The sequence below is a fragment of the Ylistrum balloti genome, unplaced genomic scaffold (genome assembly GCF_031769215.1).
Source record: "Ylistrum balloti isolate Yb309-2 unplaced genomic scaffold, AGI_CSIRO_Ybal_v1 Utg369694, whole genome shotgun sequence".
Classification (NCBI taxonomy): Eukaryota; Metazoa; Mollusca; class Bivalvia; order Pectinida; family Pectinidae; genus Ylistrum; species Ylistrum balloti.
Window position 1 is genome coordinate 117,303 of NW_026781928.1, and position 20,979 is coordinate 138,281.

At 33.8% G+C, this 20,979-nt stretch overlaps 2 protein-coding genes across 4 annotated transcripts; one reads left to right on the plus strand and one right to left on the minus strand.

The window, feature by feature from the left end:
- The first annotated feature begins 431 nt into the window (after positions 1–431).
- On the plus strand, positions 432–8,284 carry LOC132565134 (gamma-aminobutyric acid receptor subunit rho-2-like). Its single transcript, XM_060229744.1, has 10 exons — positions 432–467; positions 2,561–2,683; positions 3,324–3,518; positions 3,947–4,093; positions 4,893–5,006; positions 5,242–5,397; positions 6,124–6,303; positions 6,843–6,890; positions 7,659–7,727; positions 8,192–8,284. The coding sequence occupies exons 1-10, from the start codon at positions 432–434 to the stop codon at positions 8,282–8,284; spliced, it is 1,161 nt and encodes a 386-aa protein (XP_060085727.1).
- A 6,143-nt stretch (positions 8,285–14,427) lies between these two features.
- On the minus strand, positions 14,428–20,103 carry LOC132565130 (uncharacterized). 3 transcript variants are annotated; one of them, XM_060229740.1, is made up of 4 exons: positions 20,037–20,103; positions 18,442–18,641; positions 17,381–17,579; positions 14,428–16,565 (listed from the first exon to the last, which is right to left on the minus strand). In XM_060229740.1, the coding sequence occupies exons 2-4, from the start codon at positions 18,590–18,592 to the stop codon at positions 16,475–16,477; spliced, it is 441 nt and encodes a 146-aa protein (XP_060085723.1). In that variant the 5' UTR covers positions 18,593–18,641; positions 20,037–20,103; the 3' UTR covers positions 14,428–16,474. The 3 variants fall into 3 exon arrangements, with proteins under 3 accessions (XP_060085723.1, XP_060085724.1, XP_060085725.1); XM_060229741.1 differs by having other exon boundaries at positions 20,041–20,090; XM_060229742.1 differs by having other exon boundaries at positions 20,049–20,080.
- Positions 20,104–20,979: the final 876 nt, after the last annotated feature.

Genomic DNA, 20,979 nt, shown 5'->3' on the forward strand with positions numbered 1-20,979 from the left:
CTATAGAATTGACTGTGTAGGTAACTATTTTATTGTCAATCAAGATCAAACACGTGTTATTAACACCCCGAAGTTAATTTCTCTTATAGACCTCCGGATTTAAATTAATCAATCATCGACTTGAATCGCTATTCATTACACCTTACCTGTACATAACACACGAACTCGTTATAAACAAAATATTGGGTCATGGTTAATCAGTACAAAATCTACCTACAAAAATTTACGTATGTATATAAGAATGTTTGTGTTAGAATCTATCCTTCTGAACACATGATGATAGTTGCATGGTAGGGTTACTGTCCACACACATTCCCGGAGTATTGTACAGAATTATCCTATCTTACAGGACCAATGCTGGACCACATTATCTGATGGATTAACGGCAGTCGGATTATCGGATTAAAACGAGGCTTACGTCAACATATGACATGGACGGTAGACTACCGCCAGTCAAAAACACAAAGGTAATAAACAAACAGCCTGGAATGTGGTAACAGTTATCTGGTAATCCGAAATACACTCTTCTGGATTAAGAAATTGGAATGTAAGACTTGGATAGTATTTCGGAATAAAGATCCATAACATCACTTTCCGAATATGAAACCAAAATCTGTAAGACACGAAACATGGGTCTCAACGCTGTTGTGTCACTCTTTAATCAAATCAATGATATATATATATATTGTAAAGTGATATATTAGTTTTGTTTCTTTTGAGTATACAAATCAATTTTGACAATGATTTAACATCGTAATGGTAATCGTAATCAACCATAACATACACAGTGTGTATGTATGTCATTTGTTCCAAGCATGCGCACTGGACTTATTCCTTTCACACGTACATAGTGACATGAAAAATAAACACGACAGAAAATGGATCATTCATCATGGTGAGCTTAGATTAAAAAAAACCACATTCGTGATATATTTTGGACTGTCTAACTCACGGGGAGCTGAGAACGTCTGTTGCAAATGTGACCTATTTTTTATTGTTTTTATTTTTATTTACGAACCAGTTCAGATGGTTTAGACAATATTCCGCTGAATGACAGCCCCATCTTTAGTGTATGTAGACTTTCATGAATCACAGAATTTATCAAAACCCTTGGCCTTATTTGTTACTGTACATGTGGCATAACCTTAAACTTCGGTCATTACCTACGCGTGTAAGAGGTCAGTGATAATATGTACTTCTACACATAATTAGGAACTGTATTGACCCTTCCTTTATATATATATATATACCTGTGTATATTAATTATTTATCACCAGTTCTTACCTGGTTCTACCCACGTTCGGTGTTCACCACCAAACAAGCTTGTTAAGATGGTCAGTATCCTGATACACGGACTAAATTCAAACGATTTACATATTTTAGCTCTTGTATAACTCGAATGAATGAATTTATTTGTTGATGTGAACTTATCCAGATCTTGACATTAAGTGTTTAATTGGTTTGCAATATAAATATCAGAACAAGATGTGTTTATAGAACACTATGCCTCCGATTGTAACAAAACTTTGAAGTGGAGCATTAAAACCGTATTATGTAAGGCATGTGCTATCTGCATGTACACTTTGTGAAACACGTATGCCTGCCTTGTGCAATAGTAAAGGCCAATGTTTAAGTTTTTTCTAATGTAGGTCAAAGGTCAAGGTCAAATGGTAAAAAAAATTGGCACCATCGGCGTTGTCTTACCACAAGGAACACAAGTACCAGTAAAAGCAAGCCCTGCCTCCTACGGTGCAATATATGTGGGTTAAAGTTGAAAATAAACAAAAAGACAGCACAAAAACAATATTTCCCCGATGTTTCGATTCAGGGGTATAAAAGTCATCAACAAAACCCAGACGTCCGTGTCTGCAAGTTACCGTGTTGGGAGCACTGCACGTTTTTCAAAAAGTCCAATTATCTATTTTCTTCCAGGCGAAATTCCTCTTAGTTTCAGAGTTTATAATAGGTCAGCCTCGTGATCATATTTTCTTGCAGTTCTGTATTTGAATTCAAGGATAAATTAGAGTCCTGAAAAAACCTTATATTAAATTATATTATCCATAATTCGTTTAGTTACGAGAACAATGCATCATCTAAGCTAACCTTTGGTGAAATCGTCGAAATTTAAACCCTCGAAAACTAGATTTGTCCGAGGGACACGAATGCCTCCAACGAAGACAGATGAAATGTTTAGAATTTCATAGTGTTACTGGCTCTTTTATGAAGTGTTTGGTATTTCCCACTGGAGTTCGCCATAACTGTCAAAGTTTGGTCTTACATTTTATTTGTTAATCTTATTTAGAATTCTTAGGTTAAATGGATACAACCATGGAAAATAATCAGAGTTTGACCTACCTATCATGATGTATGCAACTACATAAAATTCAGTAGTATATCTCTATCTGATGTATAGGGTGATGATAAAGTGACAGACAATGGTAACATTACGTGTCCCCAACCCTGAAATGGCGGGGACACAAATACATCCTTTATACAGTAACCGAGAGGCTTCAAAGGGACATAACTCTGTGTATATACAGGTATTGATTTGTCTCCACAGAAACATGTGTACGTCAAGGTGGTTTTCCTGAAGGTAGGCGAGATAGACACAATTAAGGAGAACTTTGTGGCGGATGTTTTCATACAGGCAAGATGGCGGGAAATACAACTGGACAACAGGACGGTAGGACGGACATAGTAATAAGAAAATCATTCGATTTCTGACTTCTTTACCTATTACAGAGAATGATTTCGGGAAAAGATGACAATAGGAAAGGAATAAATAAATAAATAGAATTATATAAATAACGTTTCTGTTCTGTCAGCATGGTTTGTTGGCAGGATGGATCTGATGTTAAATGTGAAGCGTGTATAGAAGATAACTCACAGGAGAGGCAACATCTAGAATTTAATTCGTAAATATATACTTAATGCAAGCCTTTAAAACTTTTTCTTTAAACTTTTACACAAGTATGCATTGTTAAATAAATCATCTCATTGATTAACAAAAAATATATATGTCGAGTTTTATGTATCAATAATTTCAAACCTGCGCAACTGACGGAGTGATAGGAAGAGGTATGACACACTCCGTCCCATTAAATCTGTATGTCTAGAAATGTGTCTAAAATATCTTATCAATTGTGTATGTGTTCCACTGACAATAATATCTTTTCTTTAGAATGTTGATAATAGTGTTATGTTCTCCACCAGCTTGTGGTCATTGAATGAAATATTTACCTGTGTGCTTAATGTATCATACATGATATTTTCGTTTGGAAAACAGAACTTTAAATCTAACAAGATGATCTCTCCTGTGTCAGGTGTCGGATAAAGACCTCTCCGAGTTCTGGAGTCCACGTCTCCTGGTACACAATGTCTTAGACTCCACTAAAGACCGCACGTGGAAAGAACTGGTCCATGATAAGGAAGGGTTAGCTTACGTCGTGGAGAAACGACGTATCAAGGGTCATTTCTCCGAGAAACTAGAACTCATGGATTTCCCGTTTGATTACCAGGTAAAATCAGAGTGGTGTTTGTTTTGTTTCGTGTTATATGTAACGTAATTATATTGGTCCTGTGTGACCAATGATTTCGGGACACTTACGTATTAAGTTTGTATTTTCAGTTGCAATAAGAATTTTATGCATGATTTACAATTAATAAGACAAAACTCCGTTCATTATTTTTTCTCTAACACGCAATGATAAATTTAATATATGGAAACAAATATAATTAATAAGGGAGATAATCCGTTCTATCGTAACCAACAACAATGAAATACACGTCCTTCTCACGAGTTGCCTCTTATGAACCAACTCACTTGTTTTAATCACGATAAATTATTACCTCTTTCTGAACTCAACCATTAAGTACCTCGTTATGAACCCCCTCACTTACTGCCTCTTTCTGAACCAACTCACAAACAGCCTCGTTCTGATCCCAGAGTTTGAGCCTCCAAATCACCTCAGAGTTACCAGAGAGCAAGGTGACGATCAAGGAAGACGACAAGGAAATTAGCGCCATCAATGTCACGTGTTTTGTGGACGAACAAGAGTGGTTACTTTATGACTACGTAGAGGCTGTCCAAGAGGTAAGTAAGGGTTTTAACTAAGGAGACGGGGGTACATCAAGGTTTACTAGGGTTTTTTTTTTAATGAGGGTTAAGTTGTTTGGATGGCTGACTAGGAGAGAAGCGAAATGATGTTTGATCAGGATGGTTTGAAGGACTGAATCGCGAGAAAAAACGAAACAATACGGAGGCATGTGAAATAAGCGACGGTTCAGTCAGAATATTCTAGAATAGATTAAACGATGTTGTTTAATTGGGAGTTACTTAGAGGTGGATTATAGTCAGATGTAGGGGAAATGTAGGGGAAGAAAGGTAAGGAAGTACTTAAAAAGAGAAGTACTGGATTAAGTTGGAAATGTCCTGGAGATAGCTTGTTTCTGATTCACTCTACCAAACCTTTCAGGCCATCCAACGGTGACATACTCGGATATAGTCCCAAGCATTTTTTTTTATGTTTGTTGTCATTTCAATTCTCTTGGCCAAGCTAGTCTAGTTGAATTATCGTTTTAATCATTTGGTGGGTTCATCCACATGCGCTTCCTGTTTCATACACCAAATAGCCACAAACAGTAAAATAGATTATCAGAGTCTTCATCTTTTCGTTGCTATTTAATTCATAAAGTGACACACTTCCGCTGTTTATCGCCCAGTAAACGACCAGGCTCACGCTCAATGACTGGAGAAAGGAACTCTAGTATTCACGTCATAAAAGATAAATGTCGACAGAAAAAAACAATCAATTGGACAAATAAATGAAAATAATGGCGACTTCACTCCTCTGGTGGTTCATTCTTGTGATGTCCTCGGTGTCGTTCTCTAGGTGTCGACAAGAGAGTTTTCTACCAAGAAGCACATCCAGTTCCCTTGGCTCGTGGTAGGTTGTTGTGCTGTAAGGCGGGCCGGTTTCTTCGTCTGGAATGTCATTCTCATCATGGTAGGTAAGGACTGAAGTGTGATATTTCTACTTGGTCAGAGTGAAACAACATTTAATACAACAGCTAAAATTTAGAATATATAATACATAAAAAAGACGTCATTATTCTATCTTGACACAAACGACATTATGATTTAACAATGTTGAATTCTTGACCACAAATAAAAGTATCATTCCTTCATCACCTTAAGAAATTGTACAATGTGTCTTTCCACTTTTTTTTCACCTCAAACAGACCTTAATCAGCTCTATGTCCTTGGCGACGTTTGCTGTGGATCGATCGCTGCCCCAGAATCGCCTCCAACTGTCCATCACCCTTATGTTGACCAGTGTGACGTTCAAGTCGGTAGCGAGTGCCAACATTCCTAAGATTTCCTACTACACACACCTGGTAAGCAAATACTGTATATCCTACGTACACAACACAACCAGGTTACGAACATCACAAATACATGCTACGTAGAACACACACATATTCTAGTACTGCACAGATTCTTCCAAAATTTAACGTACTTCACACAATCTGGTTACGAACTTCGCATATACAAATGCTGTTTTTGCACACAGAAAACTAACGTACAGCGCATATTCATCTAACATACAGTGTACGTCACACATTGTGATTATTACACATGCACGTCACGTGGTTCATACAAAATCAACACGTGAAGAGTACTGCACAAACAAACATTATCCACAACTGAATAAAATCTATGTGTTACGCTCCAATGTTCACATCTGTTACGTACAACACATAAAACGCCTACGTATTTCGTCTATATGTCACTTTCTACTCTGCGCAAATACAACGTGTGATTGTTCTATCTTGTAACATGTCATTGACATCGTTATGCGTACATCCTGATGTTATATATAACGTCGCATTACTATCACTTTGTCAGTGAATAACGCCCCGTCAGTGTGCTCGATTATTTTATTTCCATATATACATTATACATTACTGTGACATGAACATACTTTATACTGTATGTATTGACATTGGCGAAAACACCCATTTCAAAATTTTTAAAGATATATTCAAGTAGACTAAAAAAATCACTCTTGGCATGACATCCTCCATAAACAGTGACGTAACTAGTTGTTGTTTTATTTGCAGGACAGATACGTGTTGTTCGGGCTATTATTTACCTACATTGTATGTATATGGCACGCGGTCATCTCGAGATTTACTTATAACGCCACACTTGGAGCCGTGATGGATTTCTGGGCGTTCATGTCTTTCCTGATCATATTCCTACTGTTCCACATCTTTTACGGAGTCATTCTTATCGTACAGGTAAAATTAACTGACTTTCAGTTGTTACATTTGAGAACGTTATATTATTTACATGGTGGGTGTCGTCGACGATGCAGAAGACGCTTACCCTTTCCGAGCACCTGGTCTTATTCTCCTAGTACTTTTTTCACGAGCTCCCCAGTCCTTTAATTTTTTCTGTCGTTTATATCTTGCTTAAGTTTTATTGAATTTGAGTTTGAATTAAGATTCTTTTGACTTGATATTTAATTAGTTTTTTCTTTCATTGTTCCGGGCAAAAATACAGATCTGTTCATGTACCAGAAATAGTATTCGTTTTGAATGAAGTTTTTCGCTTTTTTACAATTTTTGGCTACATTCATAGAAAACAATGCAGATCAAAGTATGTACGAATTTTTAAAAACAACGATGTTTTAATTATCTTAAAATAGATTAAAATCACAATTACTATAAAACAAATATATATTGAAGCTGGGGACACCAGTAAGAGTTAAAAATAGAAACAAACCTTAAATGTACCTGATGAATTCTATCTATAAATACGCTGTTTTTCTTTCCAGTATTTGCTACGCCGTAATGAGTTAAAAGCCAAGGAACTAAAATATGAGGTAACTTCAATAATTTAACGCATTAAATTTACTTCACTGAAAACTGTGTTATAAAGCTCTCGAACCACAGGGACCCGAGAACATAGTAAGAATTTTAGGGGCAAAGTTCACGGTGTCGGGATCTTTCCACAGGGACCCGAGAACATAGTAAGAATTTTAGGGGCAAAATTTACGGTGTCGGGATCTTTCCACAGGGACCCGAGGACATAGTAAGAATTTTAGGGGCAAAGTTCAAGGTGTCGGGATCTTTCCACAGGGACCCGAGAACATAGTAAGAATTTTAGGGGCAAAGTTTACGGTGTAGGACTCTTTCCACAGGGACCCGAGAACATAGTAAGAATTTTAGGGGCAAAGTTTACGGTGTAGGACTCTTTCCACTACTTGTATAGTTCCAATTACTCCAGTTACATTCTAAATCATTTTATTGTCGGAGTCCCTACTACTATTTTTGAAATTTTCACGGCGGATTTAAAACGGGCGAATTTTAAATTTCAAGCCAACGAAATTGTACTTGTATGCATGCCCGGATGTAAATTACACACAGTTTCAGAAATAGTAATCTGTTTTTGATAAAGTTATAAAATTTAAACCAGATATGAACTGCAGTTTTTCCTTTTGTGAAATTATAAGAAAAAAATATATCGATACACTTCACTGATTTCTAAACTTTTGGGGACAAAATAAGGAGTTTAATTGTTTGTTAAATAGTTTATGTAATGAATGTTTAAAACTTTCTCCAGTCAGTGATTTCTATGTTGTGTTGTACAGGAAAAGGCACTGAAACTACTAGGAAGCACGTGGAAAAGTGATCGACAGGTTAACAAACGATACAAGCGGGTGTGTTTTTCATATATCATTACGTCCATAGTATTGTAAATTTTAATGTAATTCATACATATTTTTTGACAATAGTTTACATAAATTATGCATTTTGCCATTTTTGTAAACAATAAAGAAGAACATAGATGTATCTTGAAAGATTTTATTAAGGGCCGGGTATAATACTGATAATACATCATACAGGGTGTTTGAATCACACGTGCAGTTCCGTACCGGCGATAAAGTTATGTCCCAGCTGTATTTATTAAAGCATCTTTTTCACGTGGAAACACGTGGATTATTAACATAATCAATGATACAAAACTAAAAATAGATAATAATGAGCTTCCGTTTCCGCCGGACAATAATTGAAACTGTACTGATAGGATACTTCTCCAATCCAACTTCTCGTGTAAATGACAAGGAAATAATTGTTTTGTAACTTCGCTTCTGAAAGTACATTTGTTCTCTTTCTTTCCCAGAAACCCACCCGAATGTCACGTGTTCGCGTGGCACATGTACCGGAACCGGAACCCGACATGACATTTCTAATGGTGGATAAAGATGACATGTGACGTGAGGCAGCACGTTACAAGACACTTCAATAGACTTTATTTTGTATGAACATCTCCGTGTGTTAGTCACTAAATCTATCAACGTGCTAGAAAATCACCGATCGATATTCAACCTTACTGAAATGTTATACTGTTAGGATACGATAAAACTTTCGGTCCATGCCATCATAATTGTTTCAATGCTAGTCATATCTTTGTTTAGACCGGATCACCTGTCTTAGCTACAACTGTTGTCCGCTACACTAGTGTGCTCGATGAATTTGCGAAGCGAAGTCTGTCGGAGCGTAGAAAAACTACGGCAGGCAAACCCAATCTATATCATTGTTTAACGTGTTGATACAAAATATGAAGCGAAAGGATCGAAAAGAAACTAAAGAAAATAAATTTATAAATAGATAGATAAGTAAAAGTATATTATCTTTCGTTTCATTCAATTTCCAAATCGTTTCATTTCCTTGTATACTAGTTCTGGAGTTCTGTAGACAAAAGAGTTACGATTTTCACTTGAGGTTATAAGAAAGCATTGTAATACTATACTCTTGGTATTCGTAACGTCACCTCCATGTCATGTATTAAACATACAGGACCTGATAAGTCTTAGTTTCTGTGAACACCTCAAGTTAGGAACAGATATAAATGCAGCTAAAAATGAATGAAAATACCAAGTCCTTGTGCTAAAAAGCTGAAGCTGTGATATAACCTATATGTTGTGTGTTATTTTTATACATTTGTGTAGTTATTACTACTGTGAAGTCATAGAAAATAAAATAAGTCACAGGATATTTTACTGTGTTTCTCCTTCATTATCTAAAAACCACCACTCCATATCTTATTACATAACATAAACCACCACTCCATATCTTATTACATAACATAAACCACCACTCCATATCTCATTACATTACATAAACCACCACTCCATATCTCATTACATAACATAAACCACCACTCCATATCTTATTACATAAACCACCACTCCATATCTCATTACATTACATAAACCACCACTCCATATCTCATTACATAACATAAACCACCACTCCATATCTCATTACATTACATAAACCACCACTCCATATCTCATTACATAACATAAACCACCACTCCATATCTTATTACATAAACCACCACTCCATATCTCATTACATTACATAAACCACCACTCCATATCTCATTACATAACATAAACCACCACTCCATATCTCATTACATAACATAAACCACCACTCCATATCTTATTACATAAACCACCACTCCATATCTCATTACATAAACCACCACTCCATATCTCATTACATTACATAAACCACCACTCCATATCTTATTACATAAACCACCACTCCATATCTCATTACATTACATAAACCACCACTCCATATCTCATTACATAAACCACCACTCCATATCTTATTACATAACATAAACCACCACTCCATATCTCATTACATAAAACACCACTCCATATCTCATTACATAAACTACCACTCCATATCTCATTACATAACATAAACCACCACTCCATATCTCATTACATAACATAAACCACCACTCCATATCTTATTATATAACATAAACCACCACTCCATATCTTATTACATAACATAATCTTATTACATAACATAAACCATCACTAAACCACCACCATATCTTATAACATAAACCACCACTCCATATCTAATTACATAACATAAACCACCACTCCATATCTCATTACATTACATAAACCACCACTCCATATCTCATTACATTACATAAACCACCACTCCATATCTCATTACATAACATAAACCACCACTCCATATCTTATTACATAAACCACCACTCCATATCTTATTACATAACATAAACTACCACTCCATATCTCATTACATAACATAAACCACCACTCCATATCTCATTACATAACATAAACCACCACTCCATATCTTATTACATAAACCACCACTCCATATCTCATTACATAAACCACCACTCCATATCTCATTACATAAACCACCACTCCATATCTCATTACATAAACCACCACTCCATATCTCAATACATAAACCACCACTTCATATCTCATTACATAAACCACCACTCCATATCTTATTACATAACAAAAACCACCACTCCATATCTTATTACATATAATATATATATTGACCATTTGGTTTAATCAGATATTCCTTCATTTTCATATTTGTGTTCATTTCGATAATGAATTTCTGATGCATTGTGTTGGCATTTATTGTTCCTTTTTTCTCTGTCAAATATGCTGGTCATTTTGTTTTTACAGCCAATTACCAAAGGAAACTACTTACAGAATTTACAAAAGATCTGAAAATCTGGCCTAAAGGAAAAGTACTGTGTAACAAAAATGGCTAAATACAAATCAAGGATGAATTTATCATATATCCAAGGGCAAATGTCTCATTGATCTTGGATGAAGGGCCAACACGAAAAATATCTCTAATCAAGAAACAATAGAAAGACAATTTAGTCCACACAATCACATTAAATTAGTGTATATGTTATTGGTCAGCTTTTACCACTGTAACATCTGTAAGGCTTCTAGATCCTCTTTGTTTTTTATAAAAACATTAAATTTACCATACTGATGGATTTATCTTTGTCTATGATATGATAAATATACAAACACATTTTCAAGGGAGGTAATTTTCTGAAGAATGGCAATATATATCTGCTTAGTTATAGGGGATAACTCAGCAAAAATGACAATATAATGTGCCGTAAAGGTAGATAACTCTACCTGGGATGGCAGGTACTGATTGCTGGATTTATCAAATCATGAAAAACGAAGGTATTTTGATGTACAACCTTCTTAATGACCTGGTCGTTACCTCAATAAACACCTTGTGAGAGGCCCACCACTTGTTGTTCGCAGCGATTGAGGTAAAGTGTTCAGTGTTAGAACACAACCATGAAAAAAGAGGATCTCAAATTTCATGAGAAACAATCTGTTTGTGGTCCGAACCACATTTCCTACCTTTAACTGAAGTTAGATATACAGACAGAGCAGCCCCTATATGATAGGTCACAAATACACTATAATAGGAATAATAGGAATGTTTGTTAAGTCCTTGAGGTAGGAAAATACAACCTCTAAACAAGAAAAGGTCAAGGTCATTCAAATGAGGAAAAATATTTTATTCAAACATAGATACTTGTACTGTCATACCAAATATCAGTATCCAGGTGCTGGTAGTTTTCTAGACTAAGTTAAAAGTTGACAGATGACAGATCTTTCACCATACTCACTGGCATTATCATGTGAACTACAAATCAGTATTTTATTGTTTATAAGGGTTCATAAGGGTTGTCCTTACCCACAGTAGTATAAAGTATCTTACAATAGAATCATCATATCTGTCGATTCAGTAGGTATACTTCTCATTTCTAAGTTTCTTGGTGACACATACTGTGATACACTGTGACACATACTGTGATATATTGTGACACACACTGTGACACATACTGTGATACACTGTGACACATACTGTAATACACTGTATTATACTGTGAAAACATACTATGATAGGGTATGATATATTGTGACACCTATTAAGATACACTATTATACACTGTGATATTGTGACAAATTTTATGATACACTTTAATACACTGTGATACTCAGTTTCTGTAAAGGATGTTCTTTTTGATGGTGAAAATTGTCATGGTTACACTGAAATTAAAAATCATGAAAAAGTGATATATTGCCCACAAACAGACTAACATTTTGACAGTCAATCTAAAATTCTTCAATGCATCTTTTTTCACAAAAATGACACCCTTTACAGATACAAAAGACTGACAGAACATACAAAAAAAATTGTTTATGGCTCAAAATTGTTCCATATCTAATATTCTCAATATTTACAAATATATTAACAGTTTACATGCATTCCAAGTATTTCCACATTCTTTATAAGAAAAGTATGAATAATTTATGAAATAAAGGAAAGTTTGTTCATGGCACAGATTAAAGTGGTTAATCATTACATATACAGAGAGAGAAAACAAAACACTAAAGTATATGTACTAGGTGTAAGTCTGGAACTCATAATGAAAAACAATACGATACCATATAAACATCTCATGTTCATGTGTGTATGTACAAATTCAAATTTTTTCTAATGACAAATAACTCATTTTTATTAGTTTGATAACACATTAAAATTACTCTATAACCCCGTCACAGAAAAATCATTAATGATGCAAACTCTAGAATTCTCTACAAATTTGCCAAAATAAATAATCCTCAGAATGTCAGTTTTAGAAAGAAACTTATGTGAACTTACTTATTTAAAAGAATTAACCATTAATAGCAAAGGCAGTGGGTATATTTCACAACACTTGTTCAACATACAACCAAGGCACAAATGATATGTATTTCAGTCTCCAGACATTATGATTTCTTCCGTATTTACAAATTTCTGGAATTACTGATATGATTGTTAAACAAATGAAAAAACAAAACAACAAGAAAATACTGACATGACTACGGGTCTTAGTTCAAACTGAGAATTCTATGAAACAAGGGCAAAATCTGTATTTACACAGAGACTACTGAAAAAGTAAAAGGAGAATAAAACCAGGTGTTCCTAAAGTGTAAGCATCTTCTACTTCCTTAATGACACCTGCCATGTAAATCTTGATCAATCTGAGTACAAATGTCAGGTTCTCTAAATAAAAACAATGTTAATGACAACAGAACCACCATGGCATACTAATGGGTATCAGATACCTCTAACATTATAACTTACAAGGAAAATTCTAATTTTAAAATAGCCACAATATGTAATTTTAGTTCCTTGTCTTCAATTCCAAATATATGACATGTCTAAAATAATATGTTTCAGTTTGAACACTTTATGGCAAAAATTTATGTGGCGGTGTATTCCAATAAGATCAAGATGTTAAATTTCACAGTGCACAAACATGTAAACAACTTTTAGTGTTTCATTAAACTAACATAAAAAACATCACTTTACTGAAATATTTCAGACTTCTGACCAATACAGTCCGACCTCGTTACCTCAAACACATATAACTCAAATACCCCTTTTAACTTTAAGTATTCAGTCGGCTAAATTAACACTAAACATTCAAATTAACTTAAATCAAATACTTGGATAACTGCAAGTTTTCCCACAGTTACTTGGACTTTGAGATAATATTTGACTGTAGATAAAAAACATTGCCAGTATTTATAGTGTACATCATAACCAGGAATATCAAGTTTAACAAGCGGAACACAAACATATATCATACAACGGAAATAGACATGTAATGCTGAGTGAAATTTTTAGGATAAATCTATATTATAAACAATTAAGTAATGCTGTGGGAAATTGACAAAATCATTTTAAAGTTATAAACAGTTAACAAGATAAATATTAGTGATAAATTGACCACTATTACAATAACATTAAAGGTCTCTTTATATTTCTGTATACGACCCCATTATCACAAATTATAATCAAAATTCCTTAAGAAAATGTCCTTACCAACATCTATTTATTTATAATATCAATATAATTGCTTCATCACCTTACAATGATTTCTCTGAAACTGTTAGGATGAAACATCTGGAGCAGTTTGTCAACATTACTGCAAAGTTTAGGCTGTTACAAATATACGTGTAAATGCAAAACTTCATAAAAATACAACATTTCACCAAACACCATTAATAACCAAAGAGAAGTGTTTTGTGAGAAGAAATTCAATATAAGTTTAATATAGTTTAAGTTGTTGTTTTAACTGGTATACAAAAATTAAGCACCATATACAAAACAGTTATAACCTATTATAACAACAGGGCCTGGGATATATCTGTTATTGTTTATATACAGGGGGGGGGGTCTTAACCACAACATTTATACAACAGGGCCTGGGATATATCTGTTATTGTTTATATACAGGGGGGTCTTAACCACAACATTTATATAACAGGGCCTGGGATATATCTGTTATTGTTTATATACAGGGGGGGGGATCTTAACCACAACATTATATAACAGGGCCTGGGATATATCTGTTATTGTTTATATACAGGGGTGGGGGGGGGGGTGTCTTAACCAATACATTTATACAACAGGGCCTGGTGGATGTATCTGTTATTGTTTATATACAGGGGGGGGTGTCTTAACCACAACATCTATACAACAGTGCCTCCCTTTGGATGGGCCTCATTGAAGCAGCTGGCTACATCAGTGAACAAAATAATAAAAAAACAGGCCTACCATATTTTATTTAGAACATTTGGCATAAAATGTTTACCCTAGAACACAGCCATGATAACTCTGGACAATTCATGGTCTCAACTTCCATAGAAACCAGAGCCATCCCAAACAAGGATCATGAAACCAAGAACCCCAGATATTCAGTAACTTTGATCATAGTTTGTGTAAAATGTCTCAGCCAAGGCCACAATCACGTTCAGTACAGACCGGTCTGTTTATCAGCTTCCTGAGAAACACAAACCGCCATCAGTAGGGAGCGTCGAACCACAAACCTCAGATCTACACTCCAGATTATATATCTAGTCAAATGAGCTATCACAGTTCCCTCATACTGTATTGTTACCCTTATTCATATAAGTACAACAGACTTAACAGTTTATAGTTACATAAAGGTAATATAAATATCAACATACCAGTTCATGTCAGATATATATATAACAGGGATTTAATATATTAACATCCATAAAATAACATATGTACAATTATTAGTCAACTTTTTCAAAGCATATGTAAACACATTTATAATCATTCTGGCTTCAGTGGTAGGAAATATTTACTGTATATAACAATAAATGTTTAGAATATGCTTCAATGTTCAAAATTCAAGTCCATTGTTTAAATAAACTCAATATAAGAAAGAACCACCATAGTATCTCATTTCAGTATGTACTGTAAGGTGGATTGATATACATTCATATGGTACTTTTATAAAACCAGTTATATTCAAAAGCAACTTAATATTGTTTCCATATAAAATAATCCTTATAAAGTCAAGAATTAAATACCAAAAAAACATTCTTCACTTCAAAATTAATTATGCTATTCCAACTCAACAAACAACCATCTTTGTTTCAAAAAAAATATACCAAAATTATATAAAGGGTTATCTCCCTTGCTCAATTTTCACTCCTATTTCTGAATTTTTCACTACAAATTACAGAAAGAAGCCTGCTATTTCTCTGATCAAATTTCACCAATGAACCTTAGTATGGCCTTATCATAATTCCTACGTATTCTTATCAAACTGAACAATCTGGCCTTGTTTACTTTTGAATGGAAACCTGATTATGATCCTGTCAGAGATAAAGAGGAATCTAAATTATACTTATTACACAAAACATATACTGATATATCTGTCAAATCACAAATCAATATTTTGACATTAAAACTTAATTGAACGTTAGTAAAAAATTAAATTTCTTAAATAATTATTTCACTGTATGTATCATTGGTTCATGTACTCTCCTAACCTTTAGTTAGAAATTAGTTCCAAAGTTGAAAGGTTGTGGTCTGTTACAGACAAGGTGGCAATAACAGATAGATTTTAGCAGGTAATGATAATCCTTTACTGTCTATAGTAACATTTAATAGTAATCCTACAGATTCTAGAACGTATCCTACTGTCTATATATACAATATATATACATACATAAATACATACACATATACATAATGTAGTATCAAACCTACAAACCCAGAGTCTCTCTCTCTAAAAATCAGAAAAAATGGCAAGTATGCATAAGGTACAAATTCGTCATATTTCTTGTAAATTCAAACTTTATATATCTACTCTTTAGTACTAATAATTCCTGTAGAATCTCTATTATTAATACCATGTGACCCCATAGATTATCTACTGTACTAAGTGACCTCATAGATTATCTACTGTACTAAGTGACCCCATAGATTATCTACTGTACTAAGTGACCCCATAGATTATCTACTGTACTAAGTGACCCCATAGATTATCTACTGTACTAAGTGACCCCATAGATTATCTACTGTAATAAGTGACTGTGTAGATTATCTACTGTACTAAGTGACTGTGTAGATTCTCTACTGTACTAAGTGATCCTGTACAGTCTCCACTAAAGATGACATTTTGATTTCAGATTCTGTTCTATAACTTGTGCCTCTGTCTTGATGTTCAGTGTTTATCCTTTTATCAGAGAATACCAGCCTCCAGTCTTGCCTGCATACGATAAGGAATGGTATCCATGGGAACATCCTGTGCGTTTTGAAGCAGCATTTGTGCCCTACAAAACCAAACAATATTATCAAACTACCCCATGTTTTCTGTAACAATTCCTTAAGACCAACACATTAATTTTCAATCAAATTTTAGGGTAGTCTTATTACAGCACCATGATATTATTTACCGTAAATAGTGGATATATATATGAAAGTAACAGTTGATATATATATATATATATATGTTGAGTGTCTAGAGTGCAAAACATTTAATGTTATGTAAAACATTTTTAATATTTTAATCACCACCTTACATGCAACAACTTGAGATGGTTTTTTGTCCGTTATAAAGGGCCTGTCGAGACACCAAGATTAACACCACCACTTTCGATTTAGATTTATAACTTTGTATTTATTTTTTGTTCTATGTATGTGATGTTATTTATGTAATATTTGTGTCTTGATAAAGGGGCAGGTTGCCTCGAAAATTTGACCATTCACTTGTCCGTGGTTCTGCTATTACTTCATTGATTTTATATATATGGGCTTCTGTTGACATATATATATATATATATATATATATATATATAGGCATGACATATATATATATGGGCGTCTGTTGACATATATATATATATATGGGCATCTGTTGATATATATATATATATATGGGTGTCTGTTGACATATATATATATAGTTGACCACTGATTTTTGCTACGAGTGACCATTGATAAATATATATATATATATTGGTGACCATTGATAATTACTATTAGCGACCATTGATATACATATGTGGCTGTGGGTGTGCTGAAACAGGCATTGGCTTACAGCTTCACATATGCAGATCAAATGACAAACAGAAAATTTAAACTTCACCTTCTTTGTTGTTGCTGTTTGTAACGTCTCCAGAAGATCATGAAGAATGAGAAAATAAAGATGGCGGGTACTATTACTCCCATGATAATCAGGGCCACAAACAACGTCTCATCTTTAGGACTCATCGCCTCAGAGAAACTCTCATCATCTGTCGGGTTAAAGTCTGACCAGTTACGAGTTGTGTGGTTAGTAAGAATACCTGTGACAAAGTTCAAAGGTCGCAGTCAAATCTAAATTGTATGAAGGCAATAAAAATTATTTTATGAACTCTATATCATATATCAATATAAGTGTATTATCGATATTTTTAATTACATCATTTTAACACTCAAATAATACTAAAATGGTGATATTATGCTTGTTTTTATGCATTTACTGTAGATTGGACCACACAGTTTTATAAAAACAAGAGACCAAACCCATATTACCTTCCAAAATACATGATAATCTCAAATTTTGTTGTTTTTCAAAATATATATTAGATATTATAGATTCCTATTTGTTTGGCAAATTACAACACACAAGCACTAAAATATAGCTGAAATGAAGTGTAGGTTTTGTTATATAGAGGTTTTGTTACATGGATTTACATTAAAAACAAGTTCAAAAGAGTCTGAGATTTTTGAAATTTTACAGAACCTATCGTGACTGTCATAAAATAAAGATTACCAGTATGTGATAAGGTTCATAAAAATGAAAATCTAGTAGGAAATGGAAACAAATGTAAGATTCTATTGATCACATAACTTAGATATTTTGTAAATATTTCTAAAATCAATATTTTATTAGACTGATACGAAACATATATTGTCCTCAGTCTCATTCTGGAATCACAATAGCAGCTATCACGTTGCAATGGCAACAACGTGAACTGTCAGCCAATCAAAACTCATGTAGGTTATACTACCTAGGTGTCAAAGTCAAACATTAGGTTATTGGTAATACACTATAGATATGATAAAGTGCCATATGCCATAATAGCTCATGACAATATTAGCTTGGATAACATTATAGAAAACATTGGATTATCTGCCCCTGTAATACCAGACATGTATACAAACCTGTCATGTTTCCTATGGTCAGTGGACTTGATGTGGCTGAGTTGTCTGTCCCATTGTTAAGGACACCCAAGAGGGTGCTTTGTCCAACTGTTGTACTTTGTGTAACAAAAGATACAACATCTGAAACATTGCTGACTGTTGTTGTTGCCATAGTGATTGAGGCTGTTGCGTAGTAATCACATTTTTATCAACTTTGACCTCTGAAAAAGAAGATATTATTATCACAATGATATTTAAACAAGATCAATGGTTATACCAAAAACATTCAATATAAGTGAACTATGTCATACAGTAATATCATTAGGTGTGTGACAATCATGGTATCATGAAGCCATTAGGAATGATGGTATATTATAGCCAGAATGATGGTTTTATCCAGAAAATCATGCAGAGACACACAGACGTAGAAAACAGTGTTTTTTGTAAGATTTTTGAAGACAAGTGCAGAACACCAATGCCAAAATTTTCATGAGTCCTTATATTAAGAGATATAGTTGGGTCTCAAAATTTAATTGAAACCCACTGGGAAAGTTTGAGTCAGAGCCTCAAATGTTCAAGTCCCAAAAATCCCTGAAAAAAACTGAAAAATAAACATTTTATAAATGTACTGCTGATATCTATAACTAAATTTTATGATAATTTCATATGAAGACGTTTAATTTTATTAACTCTAGTCATTTCTGTACCAAGTTGTTTTGGTACCCAGTGGTTTTGGTACTTACAAAAGTCATTTCTGTACTTACAAAATGGTTCAAATAGCTATAGTATCATTTTGAGTGAACAGTTTTTCAGTAATGGAATGAGCAATATTTATTAATGACAAAACACCATAAAAAACCTTATTAAATACATAAATGAAAACATTTTCAAATGTACAGAAACAACATATTTTGGAAGTACATAAACAACCTGGTACTAAAACTATCTGCCCCCTTATATTACACCAGCCCACAAAATATGTTAGGCTCCAAAGATCATTTCACTGTCCTTGCTAGTCAGACAGGTGAACTATCAAACTTAATTTCTCTGATGATAACCCACACATTCTACAAAATGTTATATTATTGTTTAAACAAAAATATTTGGTTTTCATTTTACTTTTTAAACACATGTACATTTCCAATAGCTTTCATTTTGTATTATTCAACGAGTCATACAATATCTGAGAGTACTTGTAATTTTACGTTTGAAATTGATGGGAAAATAGGTAATTGATAATGATAATAATTGTATATTAGAAAGAAATAGGTCGATACAATCTCAGAATCATTTATCACCGAACTTTCGAAAAGTTCTAGCACTTTTTTTTATTTAATTGAAAATATTTATCGTTAGTTATCTGGTGCATATGGTAAAATGTGAAAAAGTGAAATGTGCTTTCCAAAGTAAGTGAAGATTGACGATAAATGGTTGTTTCAGTTGTAGAATTAAATTTCGGCTAAGGATAGCCTAGTTCAGTTTCTCATTAAGATTAAATGATGCATTTGCGATGTGCTTGGCTTGCGTTCGTCGGTCTTGTATCTTCTATTCTGTCACATTACAACAGCGTAAACGTTAAAATTATACCCAACAAAGCCTTTGAAGCAATCACATACCTACAATTTTACCTGTCACAATAGCATAACGATTGGACGTTGTTCTACCTGTGTGTTTACCTTTATTTCGAACACCTGTCTGAAGACTTCCTATCTAAGGGAGGTAATCTGCAAATCCGTGATTGAGCACGATCTCAATCCTATTCCATGTTACTTACATATTTATATAATTTCGTCAACACAACGGAAAATCTCTCGGGATAGCAGAGCGCAGGTAAGTATTTAATAGGTAATCTTGATAAGCTTATCAAACGAACTAAAGGTATTTGTCGCTTATAAGGGCATTTGTTTTCTTTTCGTTGTTGATATACATGTAAAGGCAGAGACGTATATAACACATATATACGTCTCTGGTAAAGGTGTATACGAAAAATTCCGCTATCAGATAGAATTATTTTTATTGAAATAAATACTTTCGTTATACAGGTGTATAAAAACCAAATTCAAATATATATTCAATTTAAATTTTGTTACTAACAAATTAGCTTATATAACGTTCCCATATTTAAGATATGTACTTGCGAGTGTTTGTCCGAAACGTGTTCATTAATTGTACTTCTAAATATAGTATCAGGTAAGACTTAACATGACAAAAAATCACGTTAAAATCGTTATCACATATACTTACACGAAACATAATAATAGGGAAATTTGGGCACTATAACATAGACAGCAACAAAGCGTTCGACACTGTCTGGCACGCTGGGTTGCTATATAAAAGTTATAAATTAGGATTAAATGCTAAGACGTGGATGTTACTAAAAGTTATGTACACAAACAGAGGCGTAGCAATAATGTATGCTTGTATGCTTAAACATAAGTGAGATATATGTACACAAACTCTTAAAAATGTTTTGCTACGCCACTGAAAAATGTTGAAAGTTGTGTTTTATTTAACGGATTAACCTCCCCCTTGTTCAAAATGGAACGTGGTATTGTACAA

Excerpts from the sequence above, each read along its gene's own strand:
- LOC132565134 (XM_060229744.1), top strand. The coding sequence starts at position 432 with ATGGACGGTAGACTACCGCCAGTCAAAAACACAAAG. Across the intron at positions 2,684-3,323 it reads TACAACTGGACAACAGGACG|GTGTCGGATAAAGACCTCTC; the intron begins GTAGGACGGACA and ends CTCCTGTGTCAG. Across the intron at positions 6,304-6,842 it reads GAGTCATTCTTATCGTACAG|TATTTGCTACGCCGTAATGA; the intron begins GTAAAATTAACT and ends TTTTCTTTCCAG.
- LOC132565130 (XM_060229740.1), bottom strand. The coding sequence starts at position 18,592 with ATGGCAACAACAACAGTCAGCAATGTTTCAGATGTTGTATCTTTTGTT. Across the intron at positions 17,580-18,441 it reads GACCATAGGAAACATGACAG|GTATTCTTACTAACCACACA; the intron begins GTTTGTATACAT and ends ACTTTGTCACAG. Across the intron at positions 16,566-17,380 it reads AAACAGCAACAACAAAGAAG|GGCACAAATGCTGCTTCAAA; the intron begins GTGAAGTTTAAA and ends TTGGTTTTGTAG.